The 22,012-nt window shown below is 43.2% G+C and overlaps 1 protein-coding gene across 1 annotated transcript in view; it reads left to right on the forward strand.

Moving 5' to 3' along the window:
* The first annotated feature begins 959 nt into the window (after nucleotides 1-959).
* LOC145404633 (limbic system-associated membrane protein-like) overlaps nucleotides 960-22,012 on the forward strand; it is a 246,638-nt gene continuing 225,585 nt past the window's right edge. Inside the window, exon 1 of the mRNA XM_080276154.1 lies at nucleotides 960-1,059. Coding sequence (XP_080132280.1) covers nucleotides 960-1,059 — 100 coding nt within the window. The remainder of the gene's footprint in view (nucleotides 1,060-22,012) is intronic.

The following is a 22,012-nucleotide window of genomic DNA, read 5'->3' on the forward strand; positions in this document are numbered from 1 at the left end:
ATTGCAGCTTGAGTGCCTTAGGATAGCTCAGAATCCCCTGCAGTTAATTAAAGACAACAACACATGAGGGATGATAATGCATGTGTCTTAGTGTAATTGTTTAGCATCGAAGATATCATGAAGACATCTTTGGGACCGTAAAGATAGTTCAACATCACTTCCAGATGATAAAGAACAGCATTGAATTAGTGGTGTACATCAATAATTTGATTAGATGTTACTGAGAATTTGCTTGTAAATATCTGAAACTACAAAATGTTGTTTGGAACTGGTCAGATTTGCTTAGAACCCCATACAATAAATCACAATGGCTTCCAGATAATTAAGAACAATAATTAAACGCGTTTAACAAGTGATTAAATCTGTACTCTACATAAACTAATTAAAAAATAATGGAATCTGCTCGTAATTGCCTAGTGTAGCCTGGAATTGGTCTAGATAGTTCAGCAGTCCTCAAGATAGTTCAGACATACATTGATTATGGAAAACAATTAAGAACACCAATTTATTACTTCATATTACTTGCTCACAAGTTACTGACAATTGCTTATAAAAATGAAAAAAACACACCGTAGCCCAGAATCGTCACTGTTACTTACGAAAAAGGATTAATGACGTACAAGGAAATCATTAGGTTATTACTCCACACAAAATTCCACTAAGCTGCTGAAATTTGCTTGTAACTACCTGAATTTGCATAGTAAGACCCTGAAATTGCACAGTGTTGCCTGCAATTGATTTAGATAACTTCGCGTACCCCAGGATAGATCAGAATCGCGTCCAAATAACTAAATAACCAAATAAATGGCTATGACTAACTAAATGGGCATAAATCAATGGGTTTAACATTGGACATCATTTGCTTAGAAGTTACTGGTATTTGCTTAAAAATGTCTGGAATTACACGGTGCAGCTTGGGATTGGTCAAGATGGCTTAGTGGTTCTCAGGATGGCTCAGAATGGCTCAGGATGGCTCACAATGGCTCAGGATGGCTCACAATGGCCTCCAGTTGTGTGGAATTACCGAGTGTAGCTCAGGCGGGAGGGACGAGACCCCTAGTAATTCTAATCCGGATGACCTGCCACTCGGATGCGGAGGCTATCACGCACGCAAGCAATCACGCACGCAAGCAATCACGCACGCATGCACGCACGCACGCACGCACACACACACACACACACACACACACACACACACACACACTGCCTTCTCCTCCACTTTCACAATATTCACTACTTTTAATTTCACTTCCTCCTCTTCCACTTTGGGACACACACACACACACACACACACACACACACACACACACACACACACACACACACACACACGGCCTTCTTCTCCACTTTCACAATATTCACTACTTTTAATTTCACTTCCTCCTCTTCCACTTTGGGACACACACACATCCTCCTTCTCTTCCTCCTCCATCACCACCACCACAATAGTCACAAACAATTTCGCACTTTTCACTAAGACTGATCTCTCCTTGGTAGACTAAAATAGCCTGGTAGATGCAAGAACCAAGAAGGGGACATCTTTCTTGAGGGTTAAATGGGAAATACTTCTTGCCTCTTCTTCACAAGCAATGGTATTTCCTAAGCTGAAAAAAGTAAAATGAAATACAACCATAATACGAAAAATATTAATACAGATTATTTCTCATTTTTATACTTCAGAAGGTCTCCCCTCTGACGGTAGTAAGAGTAATATTATAAACGAGGTCATATTTTTTTTTCTCTCTCTCTAAAATCAAATCACACACCATCCGCCTTTCCAATAACCAATACAATTATAGGGAACAAAATGACTTGCCACCATATACGTATTCCTCTCTCTCTCTCTCTCTCTCTCTCTCTCTCTCTCTCTCTCTCTCTCTCTGATTACCTCCAAACTGATTTATCACCACCAACACTGCTCTTTCCTATCACCATTACTATATCCATTTGTCAGTGAAAGATAAAATACATTCATGTGTCACACGACTGTAATTAGTCCCAACAATGTGTCAAAATTACCAAAAAAATCAACATGACGGCTAGGGAACTCGTTTTATTCCATATATTCATGATTACTATATATCACATCATCACTACCACTACTACTACTACCACCAACAACGCTACCATCACCACTAACATTACCACCGAGAGTACTTTCACCACCATCACTGTTATCACCACCACCATCTCCACAACCACCACCACCACCAGTAACATCACTACCACCACCACCACCACCACTGCCACCACCACCACCAGTACCATCACAACTACCACCACCACTACAGCTCTCCCCAACACGATCCACACATCACCATCCATCACCACAGGCACACAATATCGCTGCCACCACTACCTCCACTTCATTTACTTGCCTTTAATCTTGCAGTCACTAACAGCCAACAGTCGACAATTCCCCAAGATAATTATATTACCTACGTTGTTTTAATCTACCTTGGCCTAAAATTGCCCTCTCTCTCTCTATTGATTACTGACTGGTACCAATTCATTAACTCTTGCAAATGGTGCTGGTCACGAAGAGCTTTGTAATGGGTGTGGAGTTGTAGCATTTTTTGTCACAGAGCTACGTGAAATAAGCTGCAAAACGACTAAAATTACTGACCAAGTTACGGTAAAAAAAAAAAAAAAAGTACATCAAAAGCCATCAGCGACACAACCACCCAAACAATTTTTTAAAGAAGGGGTGTTATTAGAAAGTTTATATCTAATGTTATAAGAAAAACATACCAACCTCTTCACTGTACAACCAGACTACCATCCCTTTACAACAGAATCATGCCACAACACTACTGCACCCCATTCCACTTTACTACATAATCATGCCATTACACTACAGCACCCCCATTCCACTTAACATACAAGCATACTACCAAACTAACCCAACCATACATCCCTACTCGCCAAACAAAAACCATGCCATAACTCCCAAACTACAGAAGCATAACTCCTCCCCCTCCCCCACCATCATCACACAATCCAAGCACAACCTCACTCACTGTACCATCACCACATCTCAGCATCATCCTCTCTCTTTCAAATTCTTACCCTACACCATATTCACCTAAACCATACCACCATAACCATACCACTATCCCACCACACTATACTCACACCTACACAATTATACAATCACACAGCAACTCGCAATCAGCACAATACTAAGACCACTATACCCCATTTTTTAAATCCATACCACTACCACACCACAACATTTCCACCCCCCCTATACAACCATGCAATCACACTACCTCATCGCCATCCCTACAACACTAGGAGCACAAGGAGATACGACCCATGAAAGTAATATTATAGCACTCACCAAACGACCTCTCCACCACCTCACACACCATCACGATCACCATCACCACAATGGCTAATAAAACAGTAGCCTATCTCACCATACGACCCCACCGCTGCCTTAAGTGCCCGCGTCTCTCTCTCTCTCTCTCTCTCTCTCTCTCTCACGCAAACAACCCCCCTAACTCTTACAAACACACGTAAGTCCATCACATATATACCATAAGCCAACCCACCAACACACAATAACACTCCTCCATGCCAACAACTCTCAACACCCACGCATTCCTGCCAACAGACATGTTCCCTAAACAGTCAGTCAACACACACACACACACACACACACACACACACACACACACACACACACACACACAAAGCACTCAGCATTTACAAACCTTCCCAAATTACCAGCTAAAAAAAAAAAAAAAAAAAAAAAAAAAAGCCGACTCAAACCAAGGACATTTAAGCAGGCCAGCCATAAGAGATCTCCTGCCCCCTCCCCAGCAACAAAACAACTTAACTTCTACACTTGGCAAAGAATTACAGACGTACTCGGAAACCGCAGCTTAACAAAGGCACTTAAAAAGCAGGGAGAGGTTTTTACTACCTCTGTCGCGTGAGAGGCTCGTATGAAGCACGAGAATGAGGCTTCGAATTGCCCTTTTCTTTCTCCTTCTCTCGCTGCCTCTTTCTTCTTTATTTCGTCTGTTATTCTTTTCTCTTTGTTTTTACTTTCGTTACTCTTTCTCTTTTCCCATTCTTCCCTCTCCCTCCTTTCTCTTAATCTTTTATGAAGCAGTGTTCTGAGGCTTCGAACAACCCCCCCCCCTTTCCCTCAGGCTCGTCACCTTTATCTCGTCTCTTATTCTTCTTTTTCCTCCCTTTGCTGTTTTTCCTTCCTTCTCGCCCTGCGTCCCTTCCTCTCTTCCTCAAATGAAACAGTAAACTGAAGCTTTGAACAACACTTCCCCCTTCTTTCTCTCTCTCTGTCCCTTTCACCTTTATCTTGTCTATTTTTCTTCTTCTTTTTTTCCTTCTTTTTCGCTCTGTTTTTCCATCTGCTATTTTCTTCTCCCCCTTCCCTCCTCCCTCACTGCTGTGTACGATGCAGTGGTATGAGCCTAAGAATGGCCACACACTCACTAAATCTTTCTCTCTTTGACTCCTCCCATTTTCTCTCCTTTCATCTGACCTTTCATTCTCTCTCTCTCTCTCTCTCTCTCCCCCCCCCTCTCTCTCTCTCTCTCTCATCCATCCTTCCCTGCCCCCACCCCTCGTTTTCCCACTCCATCTTCCTATCTGTCTCCCTCCGTCTCGTCTCTCCATCACTCAACCTTTTGCTCACCCCTCCCGCATCTCTCTCTCTCTCTCTCTCTCTCTCTCTCTCTCTCTATGTGTACAGAGGGGCTGGTGGGGGAAGACTGCATCAGGGAGATAACTCAAGGTGCGATGCAAGGGGAGTGGCTGGAGGAAGACGTCGCTTGAGTGTATTTGTGTGAGCGAGGGGAAGGATGCACAGGAAATATTGAGAGAGAGAAGGAGGGATGGGTCGAGTGGAGAGAGGAAATTTGGCTGGGAGAGAAAAGGGGTGGGTGTGGAGAGGAAGAGGGAGGAGGCTAGTGTATATTTGTTTTATATACTTGTTTCCTTGTTTATATATTTACTTTATTCATTTGATGAGTGTGTGTGTGTGTGTGTGTGTGTGTGTGTGTGTGTGTGTGTGTGTGTGTGTGTGTGTGTGTGTGTGTGTGTGTGTGTGTGTGTGTGTGTGTGTGTGTGTGTGTGTGTGTGTGTGTGTGTGTGTGTGCGCTGAATTAGTAGAGGGACAACGACGAAGAGGAGGAAATAAGCAGAAATACTGGGTGGGAGGCGAAGGATGAAGCGAGTTGGAAGAGGAGGAGAAAATGGGGAGGGAAGGAGGAGGAGGAAGGGAAAGAAGGATTGGGAGGTAAGAGGTTAAACTACTGAAGAGATAAGGATGGAAGTTAATATACTGTATTGGGTTTTATAAGCTAATTAACCTGTATCGCTTGAATCATGCATACCTGTATACACCACCGCACATCCTTGACTAATTCAAACCTACCTATCCACCTACTGTTTCTCACCTGTCTCACCTGTCCATCCATACAAACTAACCCAGGATGTCTAAAGTAACCCATCCATACCTTAACTTGGTTGCCTACCCTTCAGGCTCAACAAGTCTACGCTTTTACTACAACATTTTCACTTCCGCAAAAGTAAATAGAACAATACAGCCAACTTAATGAACGTGGGGCAGTATAAACACGTTATAGACGAGAGAGAGATGGTTGATGACTGGATGGATGAGGGGGGGAGCAAAATACAAAACAGCCAACACAATGGAAAACGGGGCAGTATAAGGGAGGGGGATGAATGATGATTAGACGGATGAGAGGGATGCATAAAACAAAACAGCCAAGAGAACGGAAAAAGGGGCAGTATAAACATATAGAAGAGAGAAGGATGGACGATGATTGGTGGGATGGGAGGGGAGAGGGACCAACTGAATGACACGAATGGCCAACTATATGACACGAACGGTTCGCTGTGTCAAATGATGGTGCCCCGTGAAATACGAGGAATGGGGTGACAGGGACAGCCCAGGATGGATGACAGAAAGCAGACTGAGTGACATAGGGTGAAAGGGAGGTGAAAAGTATCCTCCATATATCAAATGGTGTAGAATGAAGGGCAACTGACAGGGGATGTATAAGGGGCAATTGAAGGAATTCTGTATAAAATAAATGTATGAATGACGCAGTATGTATGAAATGAATGAAATGGATGAGGGAAATGTGGTAGGTGGCACAAGAAAGTATAATACATGTGTCAAATGAAGCAGAATTGGGAATGTGATGCTAAGTTATATAAATTAATGTATAAAATGAATAAAAGATTGAATTTATTGATGAAAAAAATGAATGACAGGGAAAGGGTGGTGAAAAGTATAATGTCTATGTTAAATGATGCAGAATGAAGGACAGGTGACACAACGTTGAATAATATGAGGGGCAAATAACGCATAACTGAATAACATAAATGTATAAATGACGCAGGATGTATAATGGAATGGATGAAAGAGATGGGGTGGGGAGCAGTATAAAGCTTAAAGCATGCGTTAAATGGTGGAGAGTGAAGGACATGAAAGATGAAATGCAAAATGACGCAGAATGTATTCAATACGTAAATGCATAATGTATGACGGGACGACGGTGTGTGGGGGGGAAAGTGAAAGGTATATTGTGAATAGTATATCAAATGGCGTAGGATTAATGCTCAATGTCGCAGAAAGTATCAAATGGCGTAGGATAAATGCTCAATGACGCAGAATGTATTAAGTGAAGGCACAAATGTATAAGAGCTTGAAATTAATGCATGACTAAAAATGAATGACATGAGAGGACGTGGATGTTGGGAGAGAGGGGGATAATGGAAAACATATTGCGTGCGTGAAATGGTGCAGAATGAAGGACTAGTGACGCAAAATTGAATAAAATGAAGGGACAGATGAATAAAGGACTATATGGCGGGGCTTTGTGTGATGCATTTGTTGAGGCAATCCACTTTACTTAGCCTCACGTTGGAGCTTTTGTTGCTTTGCGCCTCGGTGTTATTGCTTCCGTTGTTGTTGTTGTTGTGTACTGTTGTTGGTCCTGTTTTATGACTGTTGGTGTTGTTGTGTCTCTTGTTGCTTTTACTTGTTACTGCTGTTGCTTTTGTTACCGTTGATCTTTATGCTTTTCGTTTTGCCATTATTGTTGCTCCTTGTTGTTGTTGTTGTTGTTGTTGTTGTTATTTATGTGGGTGTTGTTTACTTGCGACTGTTGCTGTTTGTTGCTGTTACTGTTGTTATTGTTGTTGTTGTTATTGTTAGGGTTACTGTGTTGTTGTTTTTGTTGTTGTTATTGTTAGGGTTACTGTGTTGTTGTTGTTGTTGTTGGTGGTGGTGGTGGTGTTGATGGTGATGGTGGTTAGTGTGACAATTTCGCCATTATTGAAAAAGCATTCGATTTTTAGTGAGAGCGACGTTGGGAAAGTAAATGATTCTGTGTATATGGGGACGAATACACGAACTTTACAGGTCAGGTGACGAAAAAAAAAAAAGAATCAGAGCTACATAGCAATCGGAAAATGAGGAAAATGTGTCTTCTCTTGACTGACAGAGCGAATGTTAATGAATAAAGACATGAATTTTATAGTTCGAGCTGCGAATGGTTTTAACTTCACCGCTTAGTATCAGTGAAATGATTCTGATTTCTTTTTCTTTTTTACGAATATGAATTTTCTTTTCTGAGTTTTGAAGGGAATAAACATTGTCCTCTGTCGGTGTTCAATAAATACATATACACGAATTTTTATAATCTGAGAAAAGAAATAATTTACACCTCACTATTTACCGCAGTCATTTGTAAGAGAATGAGTTTTAATTTCTGAAAGACGAAGAGAATGCAAATTGTTCATTGTAGTTGCTGATAAATGGCCGATATTTCTTTCATTTTATTTTATTTTTATTTTTTATTTTTTTGTAGTTCTAGTTACGATTAAGAATATTTCACTCCATAAGAAGAAGTGAAAAGATATTAGATTTTGTAAGCGGTGACAGGAATGTACTTTTTTTTTTGTAGTTCAAGATACGATTTTAAAAAATTCACTCCATTAGTCAGTGAAATATTGCGAATTGGTTTTCTGAGTGACGAAGTGAATGTACAGCCAAAGAACTACCAATCACCCTAGTTTCGTTTGAAGAAAATTGACAACTGGTGAAATGCAGTGAAAACCCTACCTCTGCGGCTACGTGTTTCAGATGCTTTCGATTTTTCCTCTATATATTCGTCAGACTCAGGGAAGCTACTCGTCTCTCTCTCTCCCTCTGTACATCGTTGTGTGTGTGTGCTAGCGCCAACGACCCATCCCATACGTATATTGTCCGTGACGAAAAAAATAAAGAAAAAATAAAGCCAGTTTTATTTCGTGGGTGTGGACGTGATTTCAACAGAGTGGAAATACGTTTGTGTATGATGGGCGATGCATGAATTTTGTAATGCAATTTTTTTTTACGTATGGTGTATTTGGTAATGCTACATATAGACTTTGGATTAATATAGCAAGTTACATACCGATATATGGATAGTGTATTCGATAAAAAATTGGTGTACTCTGCGCTGAGAATGATAAAAAAAAAAAAGGGGGGGGGACTTCACATTGGGGGGAGTGCTTAAGTTTTATATAATGGGTGGGACATTGTACAGTAAGCTTTTGTTCCGATTAGACGGTTTCATTCGGGTGAGGGAAGTAACTAACCCACCCTTAACTCCTACGATAATAATAATAATAATAATAATAATAATAATAATAATAATAATAATAATAATAATAATAATAATAATAACAATTCGGGTGAAAAACAACCAACCCGCCCTTAACTACAGTTCCCATAATATAACATAGTAGTAGTAGTAATAATGATAATAATAATAATAATAATAATAATAATAATAATAATAATCGGCAGTCCAGTATGGGTTAATTATAGGTTAAATATGTCACAGCAAATACAAATTAAATGTATTACTGTACTTCATAAATGGGTTTCATAATTAGGGCTGGGAATGGCCGACAATCATATATTTCTACGCCATGAGTGACATAAATATAAGTAACACAGATGGATTGTTAAACCCCTACACCCTGAGGACGTCATCTATACTCTTGGTCACCAGACGGTATTATTAAACTGGGGACAGGTCTCTCTCTCTCTCTCTCTCTCTCTCTCTCTCATTCTGACCCTAGAACAAAAGCCTGTCCACTTAGGTCATGCAGTCCTCTTAGACAACACTGACCTTCCACATGTCACCAAATCGGCGCTAACACCCACCGTCCATACTGAATACATGCTAGGGCTGTCTCATTCCAGACTGGTGCACTGCTATTAGAGGGGATATTTTTACATGTCAGCAGGTCTTATGGTAGATCAGTAAAGTTTGTCTTAGCGAAATCCAAACACTTAATCCATATAACTAGAATCATTAAGTATAACCTTCACTAATCCTATCATGATCAGGTAATTCTTAAAAGCAAAATAATAATAATAATAATAGGTTGGAGTAGGTAAGAACAAATTAATATCGAAGTGGAGGGGTTAAAAATATGATACAATTAGTGAAAAATGAAGGTCCGAGATATTAATGGATTGTGTGTTGTTTTTCTATTGTATACGACGAAAGACTGATGAGTTCTGGATTGTGAGTGATGGATGCCTTGTTGATTTTGTGAGTGATTGAGTGAGGAGTGACATGTGATATGATTGTGTGTGTGTGTGTGTGTGTGTGTGTGTGTGTGTGTGTGTGTGTGTGTGTGTGTGTGTGTGTGTGTGTGTGTGTGTGTGTGTGTGTGTGTGTGTGATGCCATGATGAGTCAAACGCTGTGCCATCAGGGCCTCTCTCCCCGCCTGGCACTAATGGCCAATATGAACACTGGACAAAAACACAGCAAAAACAATAACAAAAACAAGGGGGGGAGGGAGAAACACGACCACACCCCCTCACCCCTCTCCTTTCTACCCCTCCCTCCCTCCTATCCTCCCTCTCAATCTCCTTCCCTCCCTCTCCTTCCTCTACTCCCCCACCCCCGTTCCTCATCCATCTCTCTTGTCCTCGTCTCTCATTCTACTTCACTTTCTCTCTCTCTCTCTCTCTCTCTCTCTCTCTCACTCACTGCACCCCCATCCCCCACTACCCTCTATTTGATTTAACCCTTTTCTCTCTCGGCTTCAGCCAATCCTCCTCCCTCCATCCTCCTTTCACTGTCTTCCCTCGCTCTAGCCCAGTCATTCCCTCTCCTCTATACACACACACACACACACACACACACACACACACACACACACACACACACACACACACAGTCACATACAAACGGAGAGAGGACAGAGGAGCAATGCAAGTGAACATATCATCTCTCTCTCTCTCTCTCTCTCACACACACACACACACACACACACACACACACACACACACACACACACACACACACACTCCACTACTCCCTCTGGTCTCACTCTTTGACAGACGGCTTTCACAGATCCCTATTGGAGTTGCAACCAAAATTACTATCTATTGTTTTATGCAATCCTTTCCATGCCCACTACGCTCTCTCTCACAGGCCATATTTTGGGACACTGTAACTCAATATGCTCACTCGCCTTGCTCCTCTGTCCTCTGTATGTATGCTTGTGTTTGCGTGGGGTGGGGTTGTGGGGGGTGTTTGTGTGTGTAGGGGTGGGGGGTTTGTGTGTGCATTTATGTGTTGGGTGTATGGGTTGGGGGATTGTGTCTTTTTGTGTGTAAGGGGATTGTGTGTGTGTGTGTGTGTGTGTGTGTGTGTGTGTGTGTGTGTGTGTGTGTGTGTGTGTGTGTGTGTGTGTGTGCGCGCGAAGTTCCGTGTGCGTATAAACTTCTGTATGCATGTGGTTATGTTTGCATTTCCAACTGAGTCTGTGCTTTGATCTGTGTGTGTGCATAATTGTCATCCGTATGCAGTAGCGTGTCTGTCTCTGCATGTGTGTGTGCGTTCGTGCTAGTGTGTGCATTAATGTTTATTACGAGTGTGCGTGCGTGAGAATAAAAGACAGGTCGGGAAACACGAGTGAACATGAGAGAGAGAGAGAAAGAGAGAGAGAGAGAGAGAATGCAATACTTTTCTTTCATCCAAACTCTCTCGTGACACTACAGAATTTTGTGAACCAATCGAGGCCAGGAAAAGTGTGTAAGCTCTCTCTCTCTCTCTCTCTCTCTCTCTCTCTCTCTCTCTCTCTCTCTCTCTCTCTCTCTCTCTCTCTCTCGTATTTTATTTCTTTAGGGCCTTTTGCCTACACTTCCTACTCTGTCTGTCTGTCTGTCTGTCTATGTCTCTGTCTGTCTGTCTGTCTGTCTGTCTCTGTCTGTCTGTCTGTCTCTCTCATATCCACCCAGTCACTGGTGTTGGCAGGAGGGGAAGCAAGCCTTGACTAGAGGAAGAAGCAATGTGTGTTTCACTGCATGCCACTCCAATCTGAGTCTCTTTTTCCTTACAGAACTTTCTCTCTCTCTGTCTGTCTGTCTGTCTGTCTCTCTCTCTCTCTCTCTCTCTCTCTCTCACCAGCCATCAGTAGGGACAAGATACGAGAGAGAGAGAGAATAAAGACATAGGAGAGGAGTGGAGACTGACAATAAAGACAGAGAAGAGAGGAGAGGAAAAATGATAATGACAGATTTACAGAAGGAATGGAAAGCAGGGAAATGAGGGTATGAGTGAGGGACAGGAAATACATAGACAGACAGGCAGGAAGCAAGAAAGAAAAAGACAGCCGGTGAGAGAGAGAGACAGGTTAGGCTCCCATGTCCAATCACCTCCTGTCTCACCTTGTCACAGTTTTTAACCTCTCCTGTACCATCCACCTTCCCCCTCTCCTCCCCTCCTTCCTCTAGTCTCCACCTCCTCCCACCCCTTAGTTCCCCACCTCCACTCCCCTCCACCACCCTCTTCCACCGTCCACGTTAAAGATACAGTCCCGTTCTGAATAAAAAACTTGGGCTGTGGGCAGTTTTACGGTTCCAGCCTTTTCCATATGTAGCAACCTTAAAAAAAAAAACACCAACTGCGATTTCTGCTCACCTCTTTTTCCTCTTTACGGTTCCGGTCTTTTCCATTATGTAGCAACTATGAAATAAGAGAAAATGAAATAAAATACACCAACTAAGATTTCTTTTCATCTTTTTTGTTTTCTCTTTACGGTTCTGGACTCATCCATATGTGGCAACCATGAAATAAAAAGCAATTGCGATTTTCATTTTTTCTTCTCTCTTGAATGGCTGCTTGAAAAATGGAGTTGACATTAATTTTATTTTTTGGTAGAGTACTGTAATTTTCCTGTTTGTTTCCTTCACAGACACAATTGGAAAGAATACACATGATTTTTGTTTTTGTTTTCCACTTGTAATAGTTTTTTTTTTATGGCTCCCTGTAAAGTGGGGTCGATATTAGTTTTGGTGTGTTGTAAATTGTCTTCTGGTTGTTTTCTGTGTGTGTGTGTGTGTGTGTGTGTGTGTGTGTGTGTGTGTGTGTGTGTGTGTGTGTGTGTGTGTGTGTGTGTGTGTGTGTGTGTGTGTGTGTGTGTGTGTGTGTGTGTGTGTGTGTGTGTAAGTTCTCATGGCTTTTTACTTTAGTGTTAGTGTGTTTCTTATGTTTTATCTTCGTTTTTTTTTTTTTAGGTTATATTTTGTCATGCTATTTTTGACGCACAAAGTTTTTTCCTTAATTTTCCTCTATTTCTCTTTCGCCGTACGATATTATTTTCATCTTTTTCACTGGTTTTATTCCTCCTCCCTTTTCTCATATATATTTTTATTATCTAAGAAAATCGTCAGCTGTCGATAGCATGCAGAAGTAAACATTATATTGGATTTTGGGGATTCTGTTGTTTCTTGATTTTTTTTTTTTTCAATCGATCTGTTTCAATGACTCTGTTCGGGTAATGTCTTTTTCCACTTTCTTCATTTTTATAGCCCTAATTCTCTCTCTCTCTCTCTCTCTCTCTCTCTCTCTCTCTCTCTCTCTCTCTCTCTCTCTCTCTCTCATCGTATTCCTCACCACCACTCTCACACACCACGAGGCAGTATTTACTCTTCTGACATTCGCTTTCATTCTATTTCTCTTCCTGCCTTCCACTCGCCACACTCCTCGTACACCACGCCACCTACTAGCCACAGTTTCCAAACATCCCTTTCTTTTTTTATCACTCACCATAACCAAACATCACCACACAACTCTTCCTCACCACACATCACCACACAATATCCTCTTTTCCAGTTACAAAATATTCAACCGACTCTATTTTATCATACACCACATCACCATACACAATCACCACACACATCAACTCTTCTTCACAACAAGCCACCACATACTCTAACTCATCCTTACCACACAACACCACACACTACCTTCTTTCCTACCCACACATACACAACCACCTCTTTTCCATCATGCACCGCACCACTACACACAATCACCACACCACCACCACACACCAACCCTTCTTCACCATACACAACCACACACCAACCCTTCTTCACCACACACCACCACACACCAACCCTTCACCATCACACACCAACACTTCTTCACCACACACCACCACACACCAACTCTTCTTCACCAAACACCAACCTTTCCTCACCACACACCACCACATATTATCTTCTTTCTAAGCTACACAATCTACAGCTAAATATTTCTATCCTACACCACACCACCACTATACAATCATCACACACCACCACACACCAACTCTTCCCAGCCACAGACCACCGCCTCCTCCTCCGTCGCCTCATAACTTTCGCCTCTCCCACACCTAACAGGGAGAGGCAAAAGTTTGGTAACATTATTATTTTCACCCGTTGTCAAACCGACTTCCTTGGTATGAGGATGCGGAAGGGTTGGTGTGAGTGCTGGAAGGTTGGTGTGGGTGTGGGAGGGATGGTGTGGGTCTAGAGGGGCTGGTGTGTATGTAGTAAGTTTGGTGTGGGTGTGGAGGGTTGGTGTGGAAAGGTTGGTATGGGTGCGAGAGGGAGTCGGTGTGGGTGTGGGAGGGAATTTGTGTCGGTGTGGAGGGTTGGTGTTGGTGTGGGATGGTTGGTGTGGGTGTTGGAGGCATGGTGTGGGTGTGGTATGGAGTTGGTGTGGGTGTGGGAGGGTTGGTGTGAGTGTGGAAGGGAATTGGTGTGGCGTGTTTAGGTGGATAAAGTTTAGTGAGGGGATGTTGGTGAGTTTGGGTGAGGTGATGCAGTTCGTAGGCTGGTGTGGCCGGGTTGGTATGGGTGTGAATGATGGTGCTGGAGTGGCTGGTGATGGTATGGGGTAAGACCAGATGTGGATGAAGGACAATTTGGCTAAACTCTGGTATGTGGAGGATTAGTGTATGTGCGATGGTGGTGTAGATGGTGGTGTTGGTGTGAGTTGCTTGGTGTGGGTGAAAGTTTGTGTAGTGGGTTGATGTGGGTGGGATCTGGTGTGGTTGGGTTGGTGTGAAGGTGGTGTTCTGTTGATGTGAGTGCTCTCTGGGGTGTGAGGCCTTTGACGTGTGGCGAAATGACCTGGAGAAGAAAATAAGAGTATGTGAAGGTTTAGGGGATGCACTCGTAAAATGTTATATCCCTAGCATGCACGCACGCGCACACACACACACACACACACACACACACACACACACACACACACACACACACACAAAACCATCCACTCAACCAACCAACCTCTTCAGCCAACAAGTCAATCAACAACAGCCACGAATGATGGTGTAACTCAATCCACTATTTCAACGGACGTACAAAAGGAGGAGGCTTACAGTTACGCTAATACATATGGTAATAATTCTCAGCTTGATTATCCCATTATACAGCAATGCCCTGAATATTAAATCGCTTGTAAATGAATTAGTACGGCTGTTTATCCGGATCCATGCATTATATATACTGTACCTTCAGCTCTCGAGTCTGCCTGATAAATATTTGGCTAACCTTGCATGCAGTTAATATTATATCGCGTCTCCGTGATAAAAAAGGCAAAAGACGGCCATTGCTCACTAGACTGAATGGTTTGTAAAGGTTATGATCTATTTTATCTATTTTCCTATCTGTTAATCTATCTGTCTATCTATATAATGGGCATAGTTACTAATACTGTACGGTACAACGGCACAAACAAGCGAACAAAATGACCTATTATCGCATCATTATTAACCTCTGCTTTACATCTATCTGTCCATCTATCTATCTATCTATCTAAAATGGGCTTACCAACACAATGGCTCTAAAATGCAAACGAATGGCATCCATCCTGCTGTTAATAAAAACCTAGGTTTAATTACATTTCTTTCTGTTTATATCTCTATTATCTATCTATCTCTCTATCTATCTATCTATCTGTCTATCCATTAATTCATATCCCAAACGTACCTCTGCCACAAAACTCCCTCTCCCCCCACAGTTATATTTCACCTCGCAAAACCCCAAAGATGAAATATATATTGTAACGATCCGATGTCTGTCCGTTTGTTATTTTGTTACCGTAACAGCAATAACGGCACAACGTAGCGCAATTCATGTTAGAGCAAGACATCGTGAAAATGTTCTAACTTGAAGAATAAAACAGTTTTCAGTCCAATCGGGCCATCGGTTCCCGTGTTATGACTCATTTCTGGCTTTTGACATAGAGTGGAGGCTCCCGAAGGCGACAAATAGACTTAGCCACTTTTTCTCTCTTCGTCCAATTTGCCAAAGCACAAAATTCCTCTATGTTTTCTGTGCCAATCTGACAATCACCGTTATCTATCTATGTATCTATCAATCCATCTATATATCTATCTGTGTATCTATCTATCCATCTACATATCTATCCATGAACCTAAACGTACCCACTCCAACTTCACCAACAATCATCAGCTCACCTCACTTTATTACGCCTCGCTGAACTTCAGGTAAACATAGCGAAAGCACACACAAACAAATATTAAAACACACTCTTACGTATTTATCTGTCCTTCTTCAACCCCGACGCACACAAGTCTTACAGTGTCCATTTATCAGTGTCCGATCATAACCAACCTGCTGCATCTATCTATCTATCGATCGATCTGTCTATCTTCCCATCGATCTATCTCCCTGCTTGGTATGTATGTATCTGTCTATGCGTATCCCACTCTTATCTATCTATCTATCTATCTATCTACGTATATATGTATCTGCCTATGCGTATCCAACTCCTTCGTAAATCACAAATACTAACACTTACACTTCACCTTGGATACTAAAAACGACGACCAAAATGATCAACAATTAGTTACAAATAAAATACACTAACAGCAAAAAAAAAAAACACACAAAAAACACACACACACACACTCTTACCTCATTTGTCTCCCACCTGTCTAACTGGCCGAAACACGCACTCACCTGAAGGGAAAAAGTAGACACCTGTTAATTAAGATTCATCTGGATATAAATGAGGTTGTCTACAGTACGTCTATGCATTTCACTAGTATGGTCAAATTTAAGTGCCTTTTTCTCGATAACGACGGACGATTATAATATCTGTGGGTTTAGTTATAAGGATAAGGCATACTTTTCTTCAGCAACACAAGGCTACTTCTTTTCACACTAGTTTTCACCTTCACAACACAATTTCTTATCATAACATTTCTAATCACTAAATTTCTCACCACAACACATGTTTATCACAACATAATTATTACCATCACACTTAGTTACAAAAACCTCTCCCACCTCGCATTCACAAGCTAGTTCCTCCTCCTCCTCCTCATGATCATGATCATGATCATGATGATCATCATCATCCACCTACTTACAACCCTCAATCAATTTCTGTAGTCACCATCATCATCATCATGACTCAAAAGCGGCACAGAAGTAAAGCAATCATCATCATCATCATCATCAATCATCACCTCACCATTAACATTTCCAATCCCCCTTAACCCCACCGCCATTACTAACCCCCCTCGGAATAGCAGTATGCGTGCGAGCCATTACATATATAATATCGCAGGGGCTCCAAACTTCCCTCATCACTCAGTCACTGCACCAGAATTTTTCACCAACTGCAAATTGCTCTCTCAGGACCCAAAATATCGCTGCCCCCTCACCCCTCCCTCACCTTCTCCTCACCCCCCCCTACATTCCCTCCCCTAGGCTACCCAGATCCCTCCCTTGCCTCTTACCCTCCCTCCTATACCCACTTCCAACGTCTCATCCTACCCTTCACTTACCTATATCTAACTCTTCCTTTTGTCCCCTTTCCTGTCTTACCTTTCCTTGTTTCTCATTTCCTACCTATCCTTATCTCCCCTTCCCCTCCCCTACCTTACCCTCGCCTTCCCTTTCCTCTGCCTCTCCTCAGCTATCCTAACTTCTCTCTTGCCTCTACTACTTTTCCCCAACCTGTCCCTTCCCTACCTCCTATTTCCACTTGCCCTATCCTCCCTCTTCATCCCTTCCCATTCTACTCCAACCAGCCTGCCTATGTGCCACCTACAAATTTCCTTTCCTATATACCTAACCCTTCTTCCCTTAACCCCTCCCTCACGCCCCACTCTCCTCCCACCTCACCAGCCTCCCTACATACATCTCCACAGTTTCACTTTTATATCGCTACCCCAGCCACATCCCCAACTTCTCACTCTTCCCCCACCCCTTACAACTCACTCCAACCACCTACAAATTCCATCCTCTCCTTCCCACTCCCCATCATACCCTCTCCTTCTCTTCTTCACTCCCCCACCCCTCCTCACCACTCCCCACCCGCTCCTCACTCCAGCAAATCCCGTTCACCTCATCACCCCCACCCTCCCCTTCTACCCCCACCCTCTCCACTCCCCATCTTCCCCTCTCCCAATCCACTCCGTCACCCCTTCTTACTACTCCCTCCCCTCCCCTCGCTCTACGAAACCGCTTTTCCTTTATCCCCCCACCCTCGCCATAAATCCCTCCCCCTTCCACCTAAATCCCACCCTCCACGCCGACGACATCTACGTGCGTAAGAGTTTTTCGGACGGGTCACTCACTCTTATCCTCACAGCCGCTGACATCGAGAGCTGGCTTGATGATTTGGGTTGAGTTCTGCTTTGCTTTGTGTATTTTGATTTATTTGTCTGTCTGTCGGTCTGTTTATCTACTCATCATCTTTGCTACCTTTGTCTTACTATCCTTGTCCAGTCGATCCATACCTAGTCTATTTATCTGTCTATCTCTATAATGTCTATCCATTCATCATCCTAGCTATCTTTACCTTACTCTCCTTGTCAAGTTGAGCCACTGTCTCAGGTGGTCATGCGACTTATTGCAAATATATACATTTTTTTTTACGTTCCTGTGTTCCATCCATCCACCCATTTATTCATCTATCCATCCATCCATCCATCTATCTACCTATTATTCGAAGTTGTATTAATTGATTATGATTATAACAAACCGTAAAGATTATTTTTTCAATGTTTCAAAAGAATGACAAAGCTGATGATAAACTTTCCAATACATTTTCTATCGAGTTCAGATAAAGAGGAGAGATGTAGGGCTACAGTGTATATGAGGGAGGATGGTGTGTTGTATGAGGGGGGTCGTAAATGAGTAGGAACAAGTGTCTGGAGCTCCTTGTTTGGAGGGAAAGACAGACAAATATGAAGAGATAAGATTAGATAAACAGGAGGAAATAGTCTCTCTCTCTCTCTCTCTCTCTCTCTCTCTCTCTCTCTCTCTCTCTCTCTCTCTCACACACACACACACACACACACACACACACACACACACACACACACAATCAAATAAATGACCCTCCTTTGATATTTTCCAGACCGGGTTGAAAAGAAACGTTTTAGAGATTCCAATGGTTTCCCTTCGCCTAAATATCGAGGAGAGATTCCGAGTTCCAAGCCTGGCCTAAATTTGTCTGTCTGTCTGCATCTGTCTGTCTGTATCTCTGTATGTATGTATGCCTTCAGTTCGGCCTAAATTTCTCTTCTGTTTTTGTCTGCCTGTCTGTCTGTCTGAGTGTACTGTAGATATATGTAGGTCTTATTGTGATGTCATGCTTTGTGCAATGCAGTGGTAAGATGGTGTTCCTGGAGGCAAACGAACTGTAGAGCGAGTTTTTGGTGAGATGATTCAGTTACAGTACTCGTTTCACCTTCATATCTCTCTCTCTCTCTCTCTCTCTCTCTCTCTCAGTTTACCCTCTCGCTTTCTGCATCTCCTCTCACCCCTCTTCTCTCCTCTCCCCTTTCTTCTTCCTCTCTATCACCCTCTCTCACCCCTGCTCCCATATCTGTCAAAGCTGCTCTCTCACCTTCCCTTCCCCTCTCTCTCTCTCTTTCTCTCTCTCCGTCTCTCTCTCTCTCTCTCTCTCTCTCTCTCTCTCTCTCACTCTCCATTCTTATCTCCCCTTTCAAAGGCCTCATTTCTCACCCCTATCTTCGCCTCCCTTTCCCCCATCATCACCATCAACAATCCCATCCCATCACCACTTCCTCATAACCCCCCATTCTACGACCCATCCAAATTATTAACGCACCTTATCGAGCAGGTATTCCAGGTGGCACGGCAGGCTCCTTAACCCTTTTCTCTTAGCGACTTATTCTACACCTCACACCTTGATAATAATCTGTTTGACAATTTCCTCTATGGAGATTATATATTTTCAGAACCGACACAGTTGATCTCAGTGCGAACAAGAGGATATTATTGTGAAATATGGAAGATAAATCGGTAAGGGAAATATGTTTGGAAATCCCCACAGACACTCAGGCCTGATATTACGCCTTCCACGCAATTGGTTTTCCTATTCCACTCCTGTAGTCAAGTCAATATCACAACTCTCTCTCTCTCTCTCTCTCTCTCTTTCTCTCCCTCCTTTCCATATTCTAAACTCATTTTCTCTCTCCTGGGTCCTCCCCTGTGTCCTCATCCATTATCAGAACACTACTTTCCCATCACCCCCTCCCCCGTCTCTCTCTCTCTCTCTCTCTCTCTCTCTCTCTCTCTCTCTCGTGTAATAGCATCTCCATAACTCTTCAGTTTTCATTCATTTTTTTTTCTGGATCTTATCTATTTCTCTGGGTTCTAAACATAACTTTTTTTTTCCTTCATACATTTCTTTCATTTCCCAATATTATTCATTTTCCAACATATCCGTGTAACTATCCTTTCACATCCTCCCACCCATCACTTCTCTCCCCAAAATCTTCCTTCCATCTCAACCCCATGCCTCTGTCTCAATTCCTAATTACTTTTCTACGTTTCCCTTCTCCCCATACAACCTCCAGTTCTTCCCTATCTTCCCTTCAATTCCCCGCCATCGTTTCAATCCCTAACATTTTCCCTTCATTTTATCCCCACACTTACTATGATCGTAATGTTCTTTCCCCATCCCGGTGTGGCATTTTCCTTCCTCCTTTCCCTTACTCCTCCCCTCCTTGCCTTCCGTTCCCTACATTTGCCTTACTTTTTCCCCATATGTAAGCCTTCTTTCCTCCCCATACCAGGTTTCACCCCTCCCATTTACAAATCCGCCTCCTATCCTCCCCACCTTTGTCTTTCTCCCCCTCCTATTGTCCGGCTAATCCCCGAGCACTATCTCACCTCTTTCTCACATTTGATGCATTCCTCCTCACTTTCCTAAACTTCCCTCTTCCCCACATTCCTAATTCCCCTTCCTCCCCACATTTCTATTTTCCCCTCCTTCCCACACTCCTAATTTCCCTTCCTCCCCACATTCCTACACTCCCTACGTTCCACACTATTAAATTTCCCCTATCCATACCCAGCCTCCAGTTTCTCACTCTCTCCAACAATATCCATCCGTATTTCTCCCCAAGAATCTCAAATTACTCTCTTCCCTAACCTGTCTTCCCTTCCTCCCCTACTCCTCTCCTCTTCCTCCCCACCATTTCTTCCTCTTCCTCCTCCTCTTCCTCATCTTCTTGCCTTCTTCCCCTCCTCCCCACCAGCCGTCAGCTCCCCACAAACGCCTTTCACTCTTCCTCAGACTTCACTCAATCTCATGCCCCAAATTTTTCCTTCGTTCCCCCTCAATCCCTCACGACTCCCCAAGCTCTCAGGCTTTTCATTCTCTCTCTCTCTCTCTCTCTCTCTCTCTCTCCACAGCCCTCCTCACGCCTCAGTTGTTCCATACCACGCCTCCTTCAATTCTCTCTCTCTCTCTCTCTCTCTCTCTCTCTCTCTCTCTCTCTCTCACTCGCCAACCCATCCACCCGTCTCATTCACTCCACCCCCCTCTATACCTCCTGTCTTCTCTTCCTTCCCTCCCCTTCTCTTATTTTTCTCCTTATTCCACCACCAATTCCACCCATATCCCTCAATTCTGCATTCCTCTTTTCCCTCCCTTCTTCCTTCCTTTCCTCCTACCTCTTTCTTACCTCACTCTCCTCTGTCCCTTCCATTGTCTTCCCTCTCTCTCCTGCACTACCCCTTTCCTTCCCCTCCTTCCTACTTTACACTTTCCTCACTCTTGCCTTCACCTACCCCTTTTCCTCCCTCTTCCCTACCATTTTTCCTTCCTTAATGCCTTCCTTCATCCCACCTAATCTGTCTCTCTCCTTCATCTACACTTCGCTCCCTCTTTCTCCCTCCTACCTTCCTTCTTCCACCCTCCTCCCCTCTCCATGAGTCGCGCCTTACAGTTCCCTTCCTCTGCTCTCCTCCTCTCCTTTCCTCTTCTCTTCCTCCTCGCCTCCTCTTCCCTTCCTCCACGCTTTCCTTCCCTCCCCCTTTCCTTCCTCCCTCCTCTCACATTAGGCCGCCGCACTGATTACTGAAGACTCGACTCCAACCTCCCCTTGTGTGTGTGTGTGTGTGTGTGTGTGTGTGTGTGTGTGTGTGTGTGTGTGTGTGTGTGTGTGTGTGAACCTTTCTCTGTGTGCGTCTATGTGCGGGATGATCGAAATGAAACGACCCAGACTTTCTACAGACGGAACGGGACAGAGAATGGGTGGGAAGGGATATTCTAGTACAGCGAGATTGACAGCAGTGTGTGTGTGTGTGTGTGTGTGTGTGTGTGTGTGTGTGTGTGGAGAGAGAGAGAGAGAGAGAGAGAGAGA

Source organism: Coenobita brevimanus, chromosome 64 (genome assembly GCF_032717465.1).
Source record: "Coenobita brevimanus isolate Jiangsu-jjx chromosome 64, ASM3271746v2, whole genome shotgun sequence".
Classification (NCBI taxonomy): domain Eukaryota; kingdom Metazoa; phylum Arthropoda; class Malacostraca; order Decapoda; family Coenobitidae; genus Coenobita; species Coenobita brevimanus.